The sequence below is a fragment of the Falco peregrinus genome, chromosome 4, assembly GCF_023634155.1.
Source record: "Falco peregrinus isolate bFalPer1 chromosome 4, bFalPer1.pri, whole genome shotgun sequence".
Lineage (NCBI taxonomy): Eukaryota > Metazoa > Chordata > Aves > Falconiformes > Falconidae > Falco > Falco peregrinus.
In genome coordinates, this window is record NC_073724.1 from 88,239,841 (window position 1) to 88,254,940 (window position 15,100).

At 36.7% G+C, this 15,100-nt stretch overlaps 1 protein-coding gene across 7 annotated transcripts in view; it reads left to right on the forward strand.

Moving 5' to 3' along the window:
* Positions 1–15,100, forward strand: part of NAA16 (N-alpha-acetyltransferase 16, NatA auxiliary subunit) — a 78,830-nt gene that overhangs the window by 53,277 nt on the left and 10,453 nt on the right. For 5 of the 7 annotated variants that reach the window (XM_013305384.3, XM_027777228.2, XM_005230687.4 and 2 more), the window contains 4 exons: positions 11,840–11,912; positions 12,186–12,355; positions 12,700–12,852; positions 14,763–14,891. In XM_013305384.3, coding sequence (XP_013160838.1) covers positions 11,840–11,912; positions 12,186–12,355; positions 12,700–12,852; positions 14,763–14,891 — 525 coding nt within the window. Of the gene's footprint in view, positions 1–6,281; positions 6,322–11,839; positions 11,913–12,185; positions 12,356–12,699; positions 12,853–14,762; positions 14,892–15,100 lie in introns of those variants that run through there. The other 2 variants (XR_008747085.1, XR_003551654.2) reach the window with 2 other exon arrangements.

Here is a 15,100-nt window from a genome sequence, read left to right on the forward strand (position 1 = left end):
AATTTTGTGTTGTACATTTTGCAGCTTGACCACTGTGGGAGAGTTTTTTCTGGGACAGTAAATCTGGTCTGACTTCAGTGTTGCAGTCCTACTGAACTCTAGGTTCTGCACAAAAGTTTTCCAGTTGTGTCTCATTGACAGTTTTGTAAACAGCTAATCTGTGTTAGCTTTCACTTGTGAAAAAGATAATTATGTAGAAATCTGATATGAACATAGCTGTCAAGTTAGTTAATATTTATGACACAGCTGAATGCTAATGTTTGTACTTTTAGGTGTTGTATCTTTACTATGGGCAGGGTATTTGTTGCACCTATAGCCAATATACATTTTCACTGAACTTTCCTTCAGTTTTTGAGGGAAGTTAAACTTCACTGGGTTGATAATGTAGCTAGATGTGTAGTTGAATTTGAAAAAATATTTAATTACTCTAGTCCTACTTTTATTACTTTCTGAATGGAAAGATGCTATATTTCATGGAAAAGATTTGAGCATTTATGACTCTTCCTAGCAATCTCCCTGAAGACCACCTTTCCAAGTCTGGATGAATCCTATATTTTTCCATCCCAAATAGATGCCCTAACAGTTTGTTTATAAAGATATTCAAGGAGTGTTCTTTTAAAATAATTTTAAAGGAGTTGTTTTAATATTCAACTTGTCATATTTGAAGCACTTAAAATTCATGGCTGACTGTTGTATTTATAGTTATCCTACTTAAAGTTTGGTTTGTTTAACATGAGACTGATCTTGTACTTCTAATACTGTTGCACAGCTCTAAAGGAGCTTGTGCAGTTGTACTTTCAATATGTAAGCATATGTGTACTAGACCTTTCCAAAGCAGCAGTAAAGTCTTTTATGAAGAATGTTCTTCCTGGGACTTGTTTGCCATTCTGCCTGAGTATTGTACTTTCTACAAAGCTGGTGTACCGAGCAGGCTTCCCTAGCTGAGAGTTCTCTAAGAAAGAGCTTGCAAGTGCAAAGCCCGTTACATATGGGACAAAAATATGTTTCCAGTGCAGCTTTTTGAGACAAAAACTGGTTAACACAGTCACATATGACTAGAAATGTTGCATGGTTCAGTGAAAATTTACAAAACATTTGTAGTGCTTCTCAAATGCTACTTGTACTATAAACTTTCAAATTCATTATGCTAGTACATAGCATGCCCTAAAAAAGAAATCATGCTGTTTCAGCTGAGCAAGTGTCTAAATACCGTGGTATTTTTTGAATGACAAATACAAGCTAAAATGATTTAGATAAATGGATCAAGCTTTTTCTTCTGGAGTTTAGTATTTCAGATAGTTTGTGTGTTCATCGATGGTATTGACACTAGAAAAAAGTATCACTTGTTTTATTTCGGGAGTAGCTGTTACCAGTGCTAGCAGCAATGGACAGCAGCAGTAATCTTCACTTGCACAGCAAGTTAGCATTATCTTCCGATGCTAAATCAGAGTAGGATTTGATGGTGTATATATATAGTCAAGTGTGTACAGATTACGCACAAACTTACTGCAATGCAGCTGTACCATTCATGAAGACTTGCAGTTTACTAGAGTTGATGTGTGTCATGAGGCACACCTCCAAACCTTATCCAAGGCAGTAAGGAGCTCTAGCTGTGCTTGATTTTTAGTGCATTTTAAATTCTGAGTATATCTGACACTGCAGTGAACGTATTTCACATTTGAAAGTGAATATAAGTCATTAATGGAGGTGTTTAGTTGTAAGGAGGTAAGTGTAAAGAAAAATCTGAAAAGATAATAAAGCTTTTGTATCTCATTCTTTCTATGAAAATACACAATAAACCAAAACATGAACTTCCTTAGAGTGTAAATCAGCTGTAAAGAAACATATCTAATAGAAGGCTACTTTCTCTGTTGCTTTCAAAATGTAACTGATTTCTTAGATGGTCAGGGAACAAAAGAAATGTGTAACTTTCCAGGGTTGTGGAATGGGTTAGGTTTTTTTCTTTTTATTCTGTTTTGTTTTAAAAAGGTACTGCAGAGTTAATGCTTTGTGGCTAGCCAGATCTTAGAAGCTGGTACCTCTTTGGTGGAATTCCCAAGAATCGTGTCTGCTTAGCTATCAGACTGAGAAACGCTGAAGTTAGTGACTAACCATGATACCATAGAATTAGCTTTACAAAAAAGTAACTAATAGAAATTTTCTACTAGCTGCGTCAAGATGGTTGGATGCAAGCTGACTGGAAAGGTGTTATAATGCCTACTTGAAGTTGTAGAATATCTAGGTTTCCACCAAAAGGGGTGCAAGACTGTGCAGCTGCTTAGCAGACTGAATTCAAGGAACAGATCTGAATGAAAACCCACTGATTATTTTTTTTAGTCATTGACTCTAATTCAGGTCAATTTAAAATGACTGGAACTTCCCTTAAGAAGTGTGTGTTAGTGCAAGTGACAGATTTTTATCTTCCCCTGTGTATGCATACATAGCATATGCATACGTTTACCAGTGCTTTTCTTAGGGAAGCAGGAGTGAGTATTGATGGCTCAGCTCAATAAACTTAAAAACAGAAATGCACCTACATCTGAACAGCTGTTAGTTTCAAATCAACACTTTTATTAAGTATTATACAAAATAGTAAGGCTTCTTACAGAAAAAAACCCTTGGCATCTGTGTATGTTAAAGATAGATAAGAAATTTAAGGAGACTTGTGTTAAGTTGAAGGCTGCTTCATGAGGTGGTAAAATAACTTTTAATTGATTAATTTAGATGTTAGCCATATACTAAAATGTAAGCAATGGAAATTCTCTGTATGAGGCTGAATATCTTGTCACAATTGGAGTATTTTATGTGAGTAGTCTCTATGGACTTGTTCTGTGGTTCATAACTTATTGGATGGCGTAAATCTCTTATCAGCTGTATAACAAGCTGTGGAGCAGAAACTTTTCAAGTGAGACTAAGGAAGTTGTTGCAAGTAAGTTAGTGTGTAGCTGCCTTGAGTAAAATTGGAAATACTGAGTCATTTGCATACCCTACACCACCTGCTTTATACATCATAAATCTGAGTGTCAGTATCTTAGGTTTCAAAGTAGCTAGATGGGACATTTTTTAAATAACAGAGGAACAGTGCCTTAAAAAATCCCTGTACACCTTGATGAACACTTCTGCGAACTGTATAAGCTTACAAATGTGATTTTAGATATCCTTTTAGATAGATTTATAGTAAGCCATTGGAAATGGAACTTTTTTAGGTGGCTGCCCATATACACCTTCCTGTGTGGATACACTGGAAGAGCCTGAACTCAGACCTTTTGTGCAGTATAAGTGTGCCAGCTGGCTCATGTGTTTGGCATGCTCTGTTCTTTGCTGCCTCTAAAAACCAAATCTCAATTCATGCGAAATCACCTCTTGGCTATAGATGAAGATGCTTCTTGTCTTCATTGGGCTGTAGTAAAAACTTCTTTTAAAACGTGTAGCTGCCTTTCCCTCCCACCTGCCCTTTTTTCCATGATGTGGTTAACTGAATTTCTGAGCTTTTTGTCTTTCTGAGTCTATTGGCAGCTGCTTTTTTTTGAAACTTCCTTCCCATTAGTGTTTCCATCCAGAAAGGTATGGTCAGAGTGCTGCCCTGGATTGAAATACTGTTAATCACATGATGGGGCTGTGCTAGATACAATAAATCGTCAGAAATGTGCTGCCTCTGCTACCATCCATAAATACTTCTCAGGCCTGGAAGTTCACATATAAGCATCTGTGTTTGTAGAGATGGGACTTTAGTTTGCAGATTCACCACATGGGCAGAGCTTAATTGGCTCTGAACCCAGGATCTTCCTGTACAGTGTCTCTAGGGGCCTAGAGAAGGGGGTACAAGTTCCTTGCCAAGCTGTATGTCTCATCCATCACAAGTAATCAAGTAATCCTTTTCAGGGAGGCTGTGAAGGTGCCTCTGTGAGCAAAGGGAGTTTTGAATCTGAATTATTCAAGAAATATTACTTTAGAAGATGCTCGTTTGTGCCATCATTGTATCAGAGCTTTTTCAGTCCTAAGCTGTTGCTGGGAAAGGTTCTGTTTAGAATGGTGTGGAGAGCATAGCATCAAAAGAAAAGCAAGGAACCAATTCTTTATAGTATTCCTCTTTATTTTGTGGGTTCAGCTCTGTGTGCCTGTCTGAATGATTACCACTGTCTCAGAAATGGACTCACACTGGAGACAACTCAAGAAAGGGGTGGTTTAGTACTATTAGTGCACTGCAGAAAAGCTGCAAACCCTGTTCGAAATGCTGTCATCAAAGGCCTTCTCCAGAACTGAACCAGCAACTGCTTTCTGGTTTTTTCTATCTTAATTTACTTGGTACCGAGTTCATAAATACTTTTCAGGGTCCATTGATACCTCTTCTGCACGTTGTCAGCAGCTGCCTCTCTCTCTCTTAGATACAATCTCATAGAAGAGGCCTCAAGTATTGATGTAGTACTCTTATGGACTGTTTTTATCATTGCTGCTCCATTTCCCATGGGGCATTTAGAGTATTGCATCAGGGTGTGTACTAGATAGTACTTTCTGTCTTGTAAAAGATACTCCTAATAACTAATAACAAGGACTTTTATCTGTTAATGTCAACAAGGTTTTCTTCTGGCCCAAGGAAAACACTTTGCCTGGGCTGCTGTTGAAAGGCTTAGTTTGTCAATCAGTCTTGAGGTATCCCGTTTTTCTAGATGATGAGGACTGGTTTTGAAGTTGCACGACAGCAGTTTCATTTGGGTGCTCTGTAGCAAAGCAATTCACAAGTGGTTTCTAGATATTTTGAAAAGTACGACTGTTTTTTAATTTCTCGCACAGACATAAGGATTCTTACCAAGTCTAGTGGATGCCTCTTCTGCTGTGCTAGAAAGGTGGTGTCAAACTCAACTACATCCCATTCTCCTGAATAAAGAATACTGTTCTTACTCAGGGAACCAGAGGTTTTGTTCAAATACCACTACTTAGAATATTGGTTATGGGAAATACTGTCAAAATTTAATTGTACTTTGAGATGAAAACAAAGGGATTGATTTATTCAGCCTTGAAACATACTTTTCTGCTATTAAAGGAGATTTTTTTTTTTTATCTTTAGGAGTTGGTTTTTCAAATACATTCTCATCTCATTCAGAGATGTTTGATTTGTTGATGGCAAGCCATGGGGTGCTTTGGAATCAGTTTCTGTGACCTGCAGGCCACTGTTGTCAGCACCATGCGCAATACCTGCAAGAAACAAGTTTTCTTCAGGAAATAAACTACTGTGGAAAAATCTCTATTTAAGAAGAAAGTTTGTTCAGTTTCAAGGACAAACAGCATAACCTTTCTTTGAAGGGCAAGAATGCATGCTCTTTTATCTTCTTTTTTTTTTTCCTTGTCCCTCCCTTTCCTCTTTTCCTTCTTTTTTTTGTCTGTTGGCGCTTTTTTTTTTTGTGTGCATCCTTTCCCATTAAGTGAAAATGAAATGTGCAGAAGTATTACCTTTGCTGGTTGTTTTTGCAGCCTTTTACCACTCTAGATCTTAAGAACCAGCTGAGAAATCAAGCTTCCTAGTGGTGAAGACCACCCATGCTGACGCTTTGAATCATAAGAAAATGCAGCTGTCTGACATTTGAGCCGAATTGTCAGATTCCAGAATTGAGAACATCTGTCTTAAGAAGCATCCTGTTTCATTTCCAGCACAGAATACCTTCATCCTGTAGAATATGATCAAGTTCATGAAGGGTATCCCCTTCTGCCTGCTGTTTTCCCTCTTTTTCAGGCCCTTCTGCAGTAGACATCTTTTTTTTGCTAGAGCAGAAGTGCTTCACTAATATAAGAGAAGATGTTTCTGTGAAATTACTCCCTTATTTTGAAGGAGGGAGAAAAGTTTGGCAGCAACCCAGCCCCTTCTCAGGAAGGGCTACAGCTGTCTTTAAAATAGTCTGCAAACTGAAGTTCAGATAGGTAATGCTCCATATAACAACTGCGTCCAAAAGGAATGCATGTATGGGATATACTGGGTACTTGTGCCAAAATACAGTTAGTGTTTGAACTTTCAGACTGCTAACTGTTTGGAAGATACCTGCTCAGTAATACCAAGGCAGTTCTGATTCCTGAATATTACAAATCTTTTTCCTGCAACCGAAGGTTTTATGTGCTGCTTCAGAATTGGGTGTCTCAAAGGAGGTGTGTGTTTGTGCAAGCCTATGTATGTGTATGTGGGGAATAAGAAGCACCCACGCTTTCAGCTCTTTGTTTTTTCTAGTACAAGTACTGATACTAGATGGCTTTTGAATATAGAATGATCCTTCTATGTCATCCTTCTCTTACAGTTTAATTCAAGAGCTTTCTGAGACAGATGAATCTGAGTAGGTGAGATTCTTGTGAAATTTCTTTTTTTTTTTTTTTTTTATACTTATCTGCTGTAATTACTGAGAAGTAAATACTCAGAATTTTCTTAAGAGAAGCCTAGTTGGGTCATCTACTGGAAGCTGAAGAACTGTTAACTAATTTTTCTCCTCTAGCCCTTTGTGGAAGGAAGGTTATGAAAGAAATTAGCTAGTGTTCTCACATGGAAAAGTCTCCAGCTCTGTCATGTGGGTCTCAGATTTGTAGCATCCACCGAATTCTGTTTGAAGAACAAGGTGCAGTTTCAGACACTGAAATTTCAGAAGCTGGCAGATTTGACACTGAGGCGAGGTTGGACTATTTTCTGAGGCGGCAGCATCATCATCTCTTAAAGATAGCAGTTACTGGTTTAGACTAGGTTGCAGTGGGCTGTTGCAGTTGCTTGAAGGAGAAGAAAAAGTCTCATTAAAGTAACTGAATAATTAAAATTGTTCTGGATGCAGTGCAGAACTGTGAATAGCTACCTTTTACTCTTTAAAAACCAACAACAAAAAACCCAAGCAACGTACAACTGCTTAGCTTCTGGTATGTATGATTATTAGGCATTCCATAAGGAAACAGTTAAAGTGGTTTTCTAAAGTCTCAGTCTCCCACTGTGTGGTTAATTCCCAGAAGTGATCCATTTGATGCACAATGATAGGCCATTTTAGTGATTTAAACGTCACTCTGAACATACTTGTGCCAAGTAATGTCTTCTGTCTTTTCACTCTTCTCGCTGTTTTGTTTCCTTTTCATTTCTGGTGGTGTTCAAGGCAAGAAAACATACTCCTTGCCTGTGTCTCAGTAGCGTTAAATATGTATGAATTTTCTAACAGTTATATCTTTTTATAAAAGCACATACTAGAGCACATCATTCTAACGTATTTCTGGGATTTGCCTGAAGATTCTTCTGCACTAATGCTTAACTAAATTTTCTTAATTTAAGACTGTTGCATCTGTACAGGTCAGTAGCATGTTTTGACTGGGCAGCTTTATGGATGTCCCCTGAAACTTTATATCACAGTAGCAGTATTAAAACTTTCCCTGTTGTTTGTTTGCCTTTGAGAACAGTGCAGGTAATACTAAACAGGTTCTCAGGAATTCAAAAGATAGGGGCTCAAACCTGTGCCAAGTGTTAAACATATGGATTGCTTCTGAAACTGCCTACAGTAGCTTTTAATCTGTGCAGTGGCAGTGCTAGTAACTTCTTACTGATTTATAATGGCAGAAACTGAAAAAAAATACTTCAGCATAGTGACTGTGACTGATAAATTAACAAGCTGAATCCTTTAACAGGAAAAGGTTATTGATACAGCTTGAGTCTGACAACTTTATACTACATTACAATATTTCTCTATGATTGGTATTGATAGTTTAGTTCCTTTTCTTGCAGTTGTTTCATTGAAGAAGGAGATACAGTATTAGTGTTTTGAAGGTTGTATTTGAAACACAAGTCTATTATAAAATACTTTGCCCAACTGCTTTAATAATAGGTTATACTATCAGTGTAGTAATTTAACTTCCACAGAAATGAACCCGAGAGTCTGAACCTCTTATTTGAAGGGTTTGCATCCCTGCTTTCCTGCTAGTGGGCTGCTGACTTCATCTTCCATTATGTTTTTCGCCTCACCTTTATTATATATGTTTCTTAAAAGCCTTTTTGTATTGCTTTTTGCTTTACTTTTATTCCTTTGTCATTCCATTCAACTTACCTCCTCCATGGAGTATAGGAAAAAAAAAAAAAAAATCTTACTAGGGTTTAGGCTACTGTAGCCCTAACATCCCATTTTGGACCCCCGTATTAATTTCTTATCTCTGATAGCCCTCTTTTGCTCTTTGTCTGAAGAAAAATTTCTGTGGCAGGAGTTGCTTGGTACATGGCATAGCATGCAGTACAGATTTCCTTTTAATGACAGGCCCACAGGTGCTACAAGTGATGATAAAACAGTTGGCTAAATTGATAATAAAACAATTCTAGCCATCAGCCATTTACCTGGAAAACAGTAACTTTCCCTTAGGCTGTCCCTTACAAAAGAGGATACAAAATATTTCTCGGTATAATCAGATAAGTAAAAAACTCATGTTCACAGGAAAAATTAATTCAGAATTGGGGTTCAAGTGAATTGTGTTCCTGTTGATTACAGTTTAAAAATAAATTAAGATGTGTATGCGTGATATTTATTCCCGTCTCAGTTTGTATTTCTCAGATACTCATTTTAAGGCATTTACTTCAAGTTTACTTGGGAAACTACCCTTTCCAATGGAAATAAACTGCACAGGAATGGAAATAAAGACCATTCTGGCCTTTGTGCAGTCTTTGCTTCAAGTAGTACAGAGTGTGGAAGATACTTTCTTAACTCTCCAGATTATTACACTGGACAGGAATCTGTACTCGTTTGTGAGCAATTTTAATCTTTAACATATAAGGTATAGAAGAGAAAATGAGCGCTTCACTTGTCTGTGCTAAGAGTAGAGCCCATTTCCCCCTTTTACATTCATGCTTCTTAGGTCATTGTTCTTTTGTAATAAAATTAAAGTTGTAGGTAGTGACCTGTGAAAAGGTTTGAGGTTTGAATTTTGGTTATTTAAGATGCTTCTAAAACCAGTGGGCCCAGTTCTGGAATTGGCTCCATCATTGTTATAACAAAACCTGAGATTTGTTAATGACTTCTGCTATGCTTTTGTAATACCTTAAGCTTTTTTAGATCCATGGCAAGGCTATAAGTGAAACTTTGCCTAGAAGAATACCATTTGAAATTAACTCATGGTCAGTATCAAATACCTCAGCTTGATTTTTAGAAATTGTAAAGTGATCTTCGTGAAGAATGCTGTAGCATTCAGAAATAGTAAACTAATACTGCCTTTAAGATGGCAGTGATGACTCTGGAATACAGATAATAGATGGTAGTAAGTCCAAGAGACAGATTTTGCTGCTAAACTTGCAGTTAATATGGACACAGAAATTAGAGTTCATATTTCCAGATTATTTGTTACCTGAAGCAGCACATGAACCTGGGATTATTTTCCAAAATTACTAGCGAGAGATTGAAGCACAAGCATAAAAAGGGAGGAAAAAGATTCTGCATAGTTACAGGAAACAAAAATACTGTCATTTTCATCAAGAAATTCTGCAATAACCTAACTACCTGATTTGCATTATTTTTGTTGGTGTTGCTTTCACTGAATACTTGTTTCCACATGTATTGTTCAAAGTAGTTTTCAGAATGACAATTCCACTGTGTTTTCTTGGACTGTAGAAGCCAAAACCACTGCAGAGTTCTGAATTTGGGAGAACTTAGCATCTTTTTAAACATGGTATGGTTTGGTATTCTCCATCACCTCGAGATCAGAGGATTTGATTTTGCTGTTGCTGTAAGCTGGTTGAAGACCCTCCGGCTAGGAAGAGAGGCTTTCTTACTACTACGCTGCCCCAGGTCTATCCACTGCCACCTCCACCTGATGACAGAACTAGTAATTTGGCATCTGTACACTGAGGTGGAGCAGGGAGTAAATTACTTTTAACCCTGGATACAGCTACTAGTCCTGACCCAAAGGAGGGACCAGGCACATGTGACTCGGAGATGGTGGCGCCATTCTTTTTGGTGGAAGCACAGTCTTTGTCTTAACTGTGAAGCCGTACTCAGAGTGTGCAGTAGTGGGAGTTTGGTTATGATGGGGTGTGTTTATCGAAGAAGTGAATGGGGTCTTTCCCCCTTTACACACAGTTCACATGCAGTCTAGCAAAGATGGCTAGTCTCAAAGGAATTTGAGTTAACTAACAGCCAGATAAGATTAACTTTGGGGGACATCAACCTTGATGTTGCAGTGAAAAGCAGCAAGGAAATAACATGCTGTTGCTCATATATACAGCAAGCCTGCTGCCTGAAGCAGATGTTAATTTCTGAATTTAAACTCATTTTAGAGAAGAGAATCTTCAAAGATTTTTCTGAGGTTGTTGGTTTCTTTTAGTAAATAGGTGTTTGAGGCCAGAGAACAGCTTAATGCATTTGTTTGCCTTGGTCCATTTACTTGTGACTTCTTTACATTCCTTTATCACTTTGTAGTTATTTGAAGTCTAGAAACTTTATATTGTATTTGATGAGGTTTTTTTACCAGAAACCATTTTTTATGAGATTTGCCCAGAGCTTTCCAAACAGAATATGTGTGGTTTTGTTTTATATACTTTTGAGACATTTACACTGGCTGTGTATGACTTGGGCGTGTCACCTTCTTTGCTGTTTTTGAAACAAAATGTTTGGCATTTCTTCCCTGTTGTGCTGATTTAGGTTAAATAAAGTAGTATCCTTCAAATTGTATACTTTGATCTCCTAGAACAAGGTTTGTTCTGTTCTCTTCCTCTCCCAAAGTATATCTTGAAATGAATGCATGCTTTGTCAAATCCTGCTTTTTTAAATTTTGCTGTCTCTCCGCAGTATTTCTTTCATCTTACTCTTGCAAACAGCTTTTTTTAAAATGTAGGATAATCTTACTTTTAACCATTTGAGGTTTAGGTGGTTGGTTTTTTTTTTTACCATCTGTAGGTTTTACCTGATCAGTCAGTGTAGCTATTATCCTGCTATGCTTACAGTCAGATGTTATTTTTTAAGTCCCTTCTGTGTTTTGGGTATATATACATAGATCTTATTTCTTTAGTATTGCTCTTTTTTCTGTAAGAGGCTGGTTACTTGCTGGATATGGCAGGCACGTTTAGAATGTAGCTACAAAACAGGTTAGGCATTTCATAAAATGCTTAGAAATATGTGGCATTTGTAAGCCATGGACCTGGTGTTGGAATAGTTCACTGTCGTGAAATGCACGGATGCTAACATTTGTATGTATCATAAATATCAAACTTGTGTAGTGTGAGTTTAAAATTGTCTGGGTGAATTTTGAGTTTCAAGCCTTGGAATGAATAACAATATTATTGACAAGTTCTGTTTTCAGAAAGTATTAGCCTTCAATCAATGTATAGATTTTTATGTAAAAAGTTGCAGCCCATATTCTAATCAAACAATACCTTCTTAACACAAAAATTAAATCTTTAATAGTACATATCAGCCTGCCAGAAAACCACAGAAGTCTCTTCTGCATCTTCGTTGTTGTGGGAAGTTCATGCAGTCTTTTCCAAAGCATCTTTCTTCAGTTGGCTCAGTTTGGACACTTGAAAACTAATAGTAAAGATAAATAAAAATTCCCAAATACAGCTTAAAAAGGATACTAATTAAATGTACTTGATTACTTTCTGCCATAAGCTGCCAAAGATTACATTTGTTTCCCTGCCATATCACAAGTTAAAATGCATGATCAAAGGTGAAAGCTGAAGTAAACTTATATAAGGATATATATAAGGATATAAGGATAAACTTATATAAGGATACATCCAATTTTTTCCAAATTAATTTTATTATAGTTCTAATTTTGCTCAAGTATTTTTTTACAGTGTGTTAATTTATGTAAACATGACGGTAAAGCATAATTTACATTGATATTTTTTCATATGCAGGTTTCTACAATCCAAGAACTTGTTACTGGTTATGAAGCCTCTTTGAAAACTTGTGACCTTTTTAGTACATGTGGTAAGTGTCTAAGGTCTTATATTAATTACATTGTAATTACTAATGCTGTTCGTGGCAGTTACCAAGAACTGTTGAAGTACTGATACTTGTTGCAAGAAAATAGCTGTAATACCTTGTAGTATATAATATATAATAATTGTAATAAGAAAATGAATGAATGAATGCATTACAGAAAATATTTCCTGAATTTTCCAAGCTTTGTTTTTTCTGTTTGTTTTTCAAATGCAGTCTTCAACTTCAGTGGTTATTTTAACTTTTTCCATTTTGTTGCAGAAAACGGAGAGAAAGAGCCCCCAACAACACTGCTTTGGGTTCGTTATTTCCTGGCACAGCACTTTGACAAACTTGGCCAGTGTTCTTTGGCCTTGGATTACATTAATGCTGCAATTGCAAGCACTCCAACATTAATAGAACTATTCTATTTAAAAGCAAAAATTTACAAGGTAAAAAGTTAGTTTGGACGTGTGGCATACCTAGTTTATAAAAAAACCCAACTTGTCAAACTGGCATAAATTTGTGGATAGTATTTCAGTTAGCAATGGTTATGGGCATGGTTTTCATGCGGATTTCTTTTGGGGTGCTATTCTGTCAGGAAGAAAATGAAAACCCTTTTGTTTAGGTTTTGCAAAGCAAGTCACAACTTACAGCAAATTGTCATTCTGAAAAAATCTGTGGGCAGGGGAGAAGGAACAATAATACTGCCTTTTGTTACTTCTGAGGGAGAAATACCAGTAACTATAGATTTTTCAGATTTTATACTGAAAGCTATTTAATTTCTTCCTAACAGCATGTAGGTAACCTCAAGGAAGCTGCCAAATGGATGGATGAAGCACAGTCTTTGGATACTGCAGATAGATTTATCAATTCTAAGTGTGCTAAGTACATGCTGCGAGCAAATATGGTGAAGGATGCAGAGGAGATGTGCTCTAAATTCACGAGGGTAAGTATACTGCTTTAACAAAGAGAGATTTTGTTTGCCGCTGGCATTTTTTTTCACTCGTAACTTCTGAGCAAAACAAGAATTATCTTTTATTAATGTCCATTTTTAAGATAGTGCTCTTACACTTAATGCTAAATAACTATAGAATCACAGAACGGTTTGGATTGGAAGTGACCTTTTAAAGATGATCTAGTTCAACGCCCTGCCTTGGGTAGGGATGTCTTTTCAATAAATTAGGTTGCTCTCAGCCCCATTCAACCTGATTTTGAACACTTGCAATAATGGGGCATCCACACATTCTCTGGGCAACCTGTGCCAGCATCTGACCATCCTCACAGTGAAGAATTTCTTCCTTATATCCAATCTAAACCTACTTGTCTAAAACTCTTACACCTTGTTCTGTCCCTACAGGCCCTGGTGAAAAGTCTCTCTCCATCTTTCTTGCAAGCCCCTTTTATAGATTGAAAGGTTTCATTAAGGTTTCCTGGACCCCTCTCTTATCCAGGCTGAATAACCCCAACTCTCTCAGCCTGTCTTCACAGGAGAGGTGCTCCAGTGCTCTGCTTTTTCATGGCCCTCCTCTGGACCTTCTGTAATGAGTCCATGTCACTTTTGTGCTGGAGGCTCCAGAGCTGGATGCAGTACTCCAGCTGTATAGGCCCAGTAAATACTGGAAAAATTGGTTGTTCAAAGGTAGCTGTCCAGAAGTATTTTTTTATTGCCATGTTTCTAAATATCTCTGGAAATGCATCCAATGAACACCTTGTTTGCAAAACTTGCTGCTTCCCAGTAATACCATCTGAGCTAACTGCGCAGGAATGTTCACTGTATTCGTTGTGATTTAGCATTAGCAAAAACTAATTTGGACTTGAATATTTCATTCCTTTAAGCTAGTACTACAGACAAAATTGTTAAAGCAAATCCTATCCTTAAAAGATGGGATAAGCACTTAAAACTGTATATTTTTGACATTAAACAAAATCTAGATTCATAAAGACCAGATTTCCATATTGATTTATGTAATTAAATATGAAGACAGCTACTTGGTGGGATTTCATGAAGCACATAAATAAATTGAGCTCCTTAATATTTTCTAATTTTAGGTGTGAAAAGAACTGAAAGTGAATCTGACCTTCCTAGGTATTTCTAGGAATGATTGAAAATTTGATAACTAAAGCTTGTTGTGTATGCTTGCCAGAAGTGTTAGAGCAAGAAATACAGAACTCTAACATAGATATCTGTGGTAAGATAGGATAAATCTGGTCCTAAATAACTAAATGTTGTGAGTTGAACTGGGTTTTCTTTCTAGTTATAAAGACTGTTCTGAAAAGATGGTGGCTAGCATTCATGATATGTGGAATGTGTTTATTCTTAATCTGGAGCACTGAAAATTCGAAGAATAAATCCTAGGATTTTTTCTTGCAAAACTATGAAGTTATAACTACATTTATTTAGATTAACAAATTCTAAGAAACTTATCCATACTACATGATAAAGCAGTAAATTGGTGAATTTTTAGACTAGTAGATGCCACTTAACTGACAGGAAAAACAATGGAAATTATTTGCTGAATGTCAAGGTTTGTAAAAATAGTGTTGTTTTCTGCCCCCAATTTGTGAAAGTAAGATTGTTTATATGAGCATGAGTTAATCTTAAAAATCTGTTGAGACACTAATCTTGTTCAGATAATTCTTTTTTTTAAACAATTTAAATCTATTCTTTTCTATCTTGGGGAACATAGGGTATCACAAGTATTACTCCTAGTTGCTGGGTGGTTATATTCGTTTTCTATTGTGTTCCAAGTAGTTGAAGCGTTGATTGTTTCCTACTAACAGCCTGAAACTAGCCATAGTTGAAAGAAGCAGCTGGTAAAGTATAATGTCAAAAAGCGATAGTAATATTTGTTTCAGGAAGGAACTTCTGCTATGGAAAACCTAAATGAGATGCAGTGTATGTGGTTCCAGACCGAATGTGCTGCAGCTTATCAAAGGCTAGGGAAGTATGGTGATGCCTTGAAAAAATGCCATGAAGTAGAAAGGGTAAGTAGGTGCAAACGCTGTCAGTTTGTTTCCCTGTATTTCTCATATGGTAATGAAGACACTTGCTGATGTAATCAGCATGATTTTCTTTGGGTATAAAGTTTATAGTACAATGACTTTTAAAAACAGGTTAATATTTGATGTATTGTAATAAGTAAGATGTTCTGCCTGGCTATTACGTGAAAACTGGTTATTTGAAGTGGAGAGGA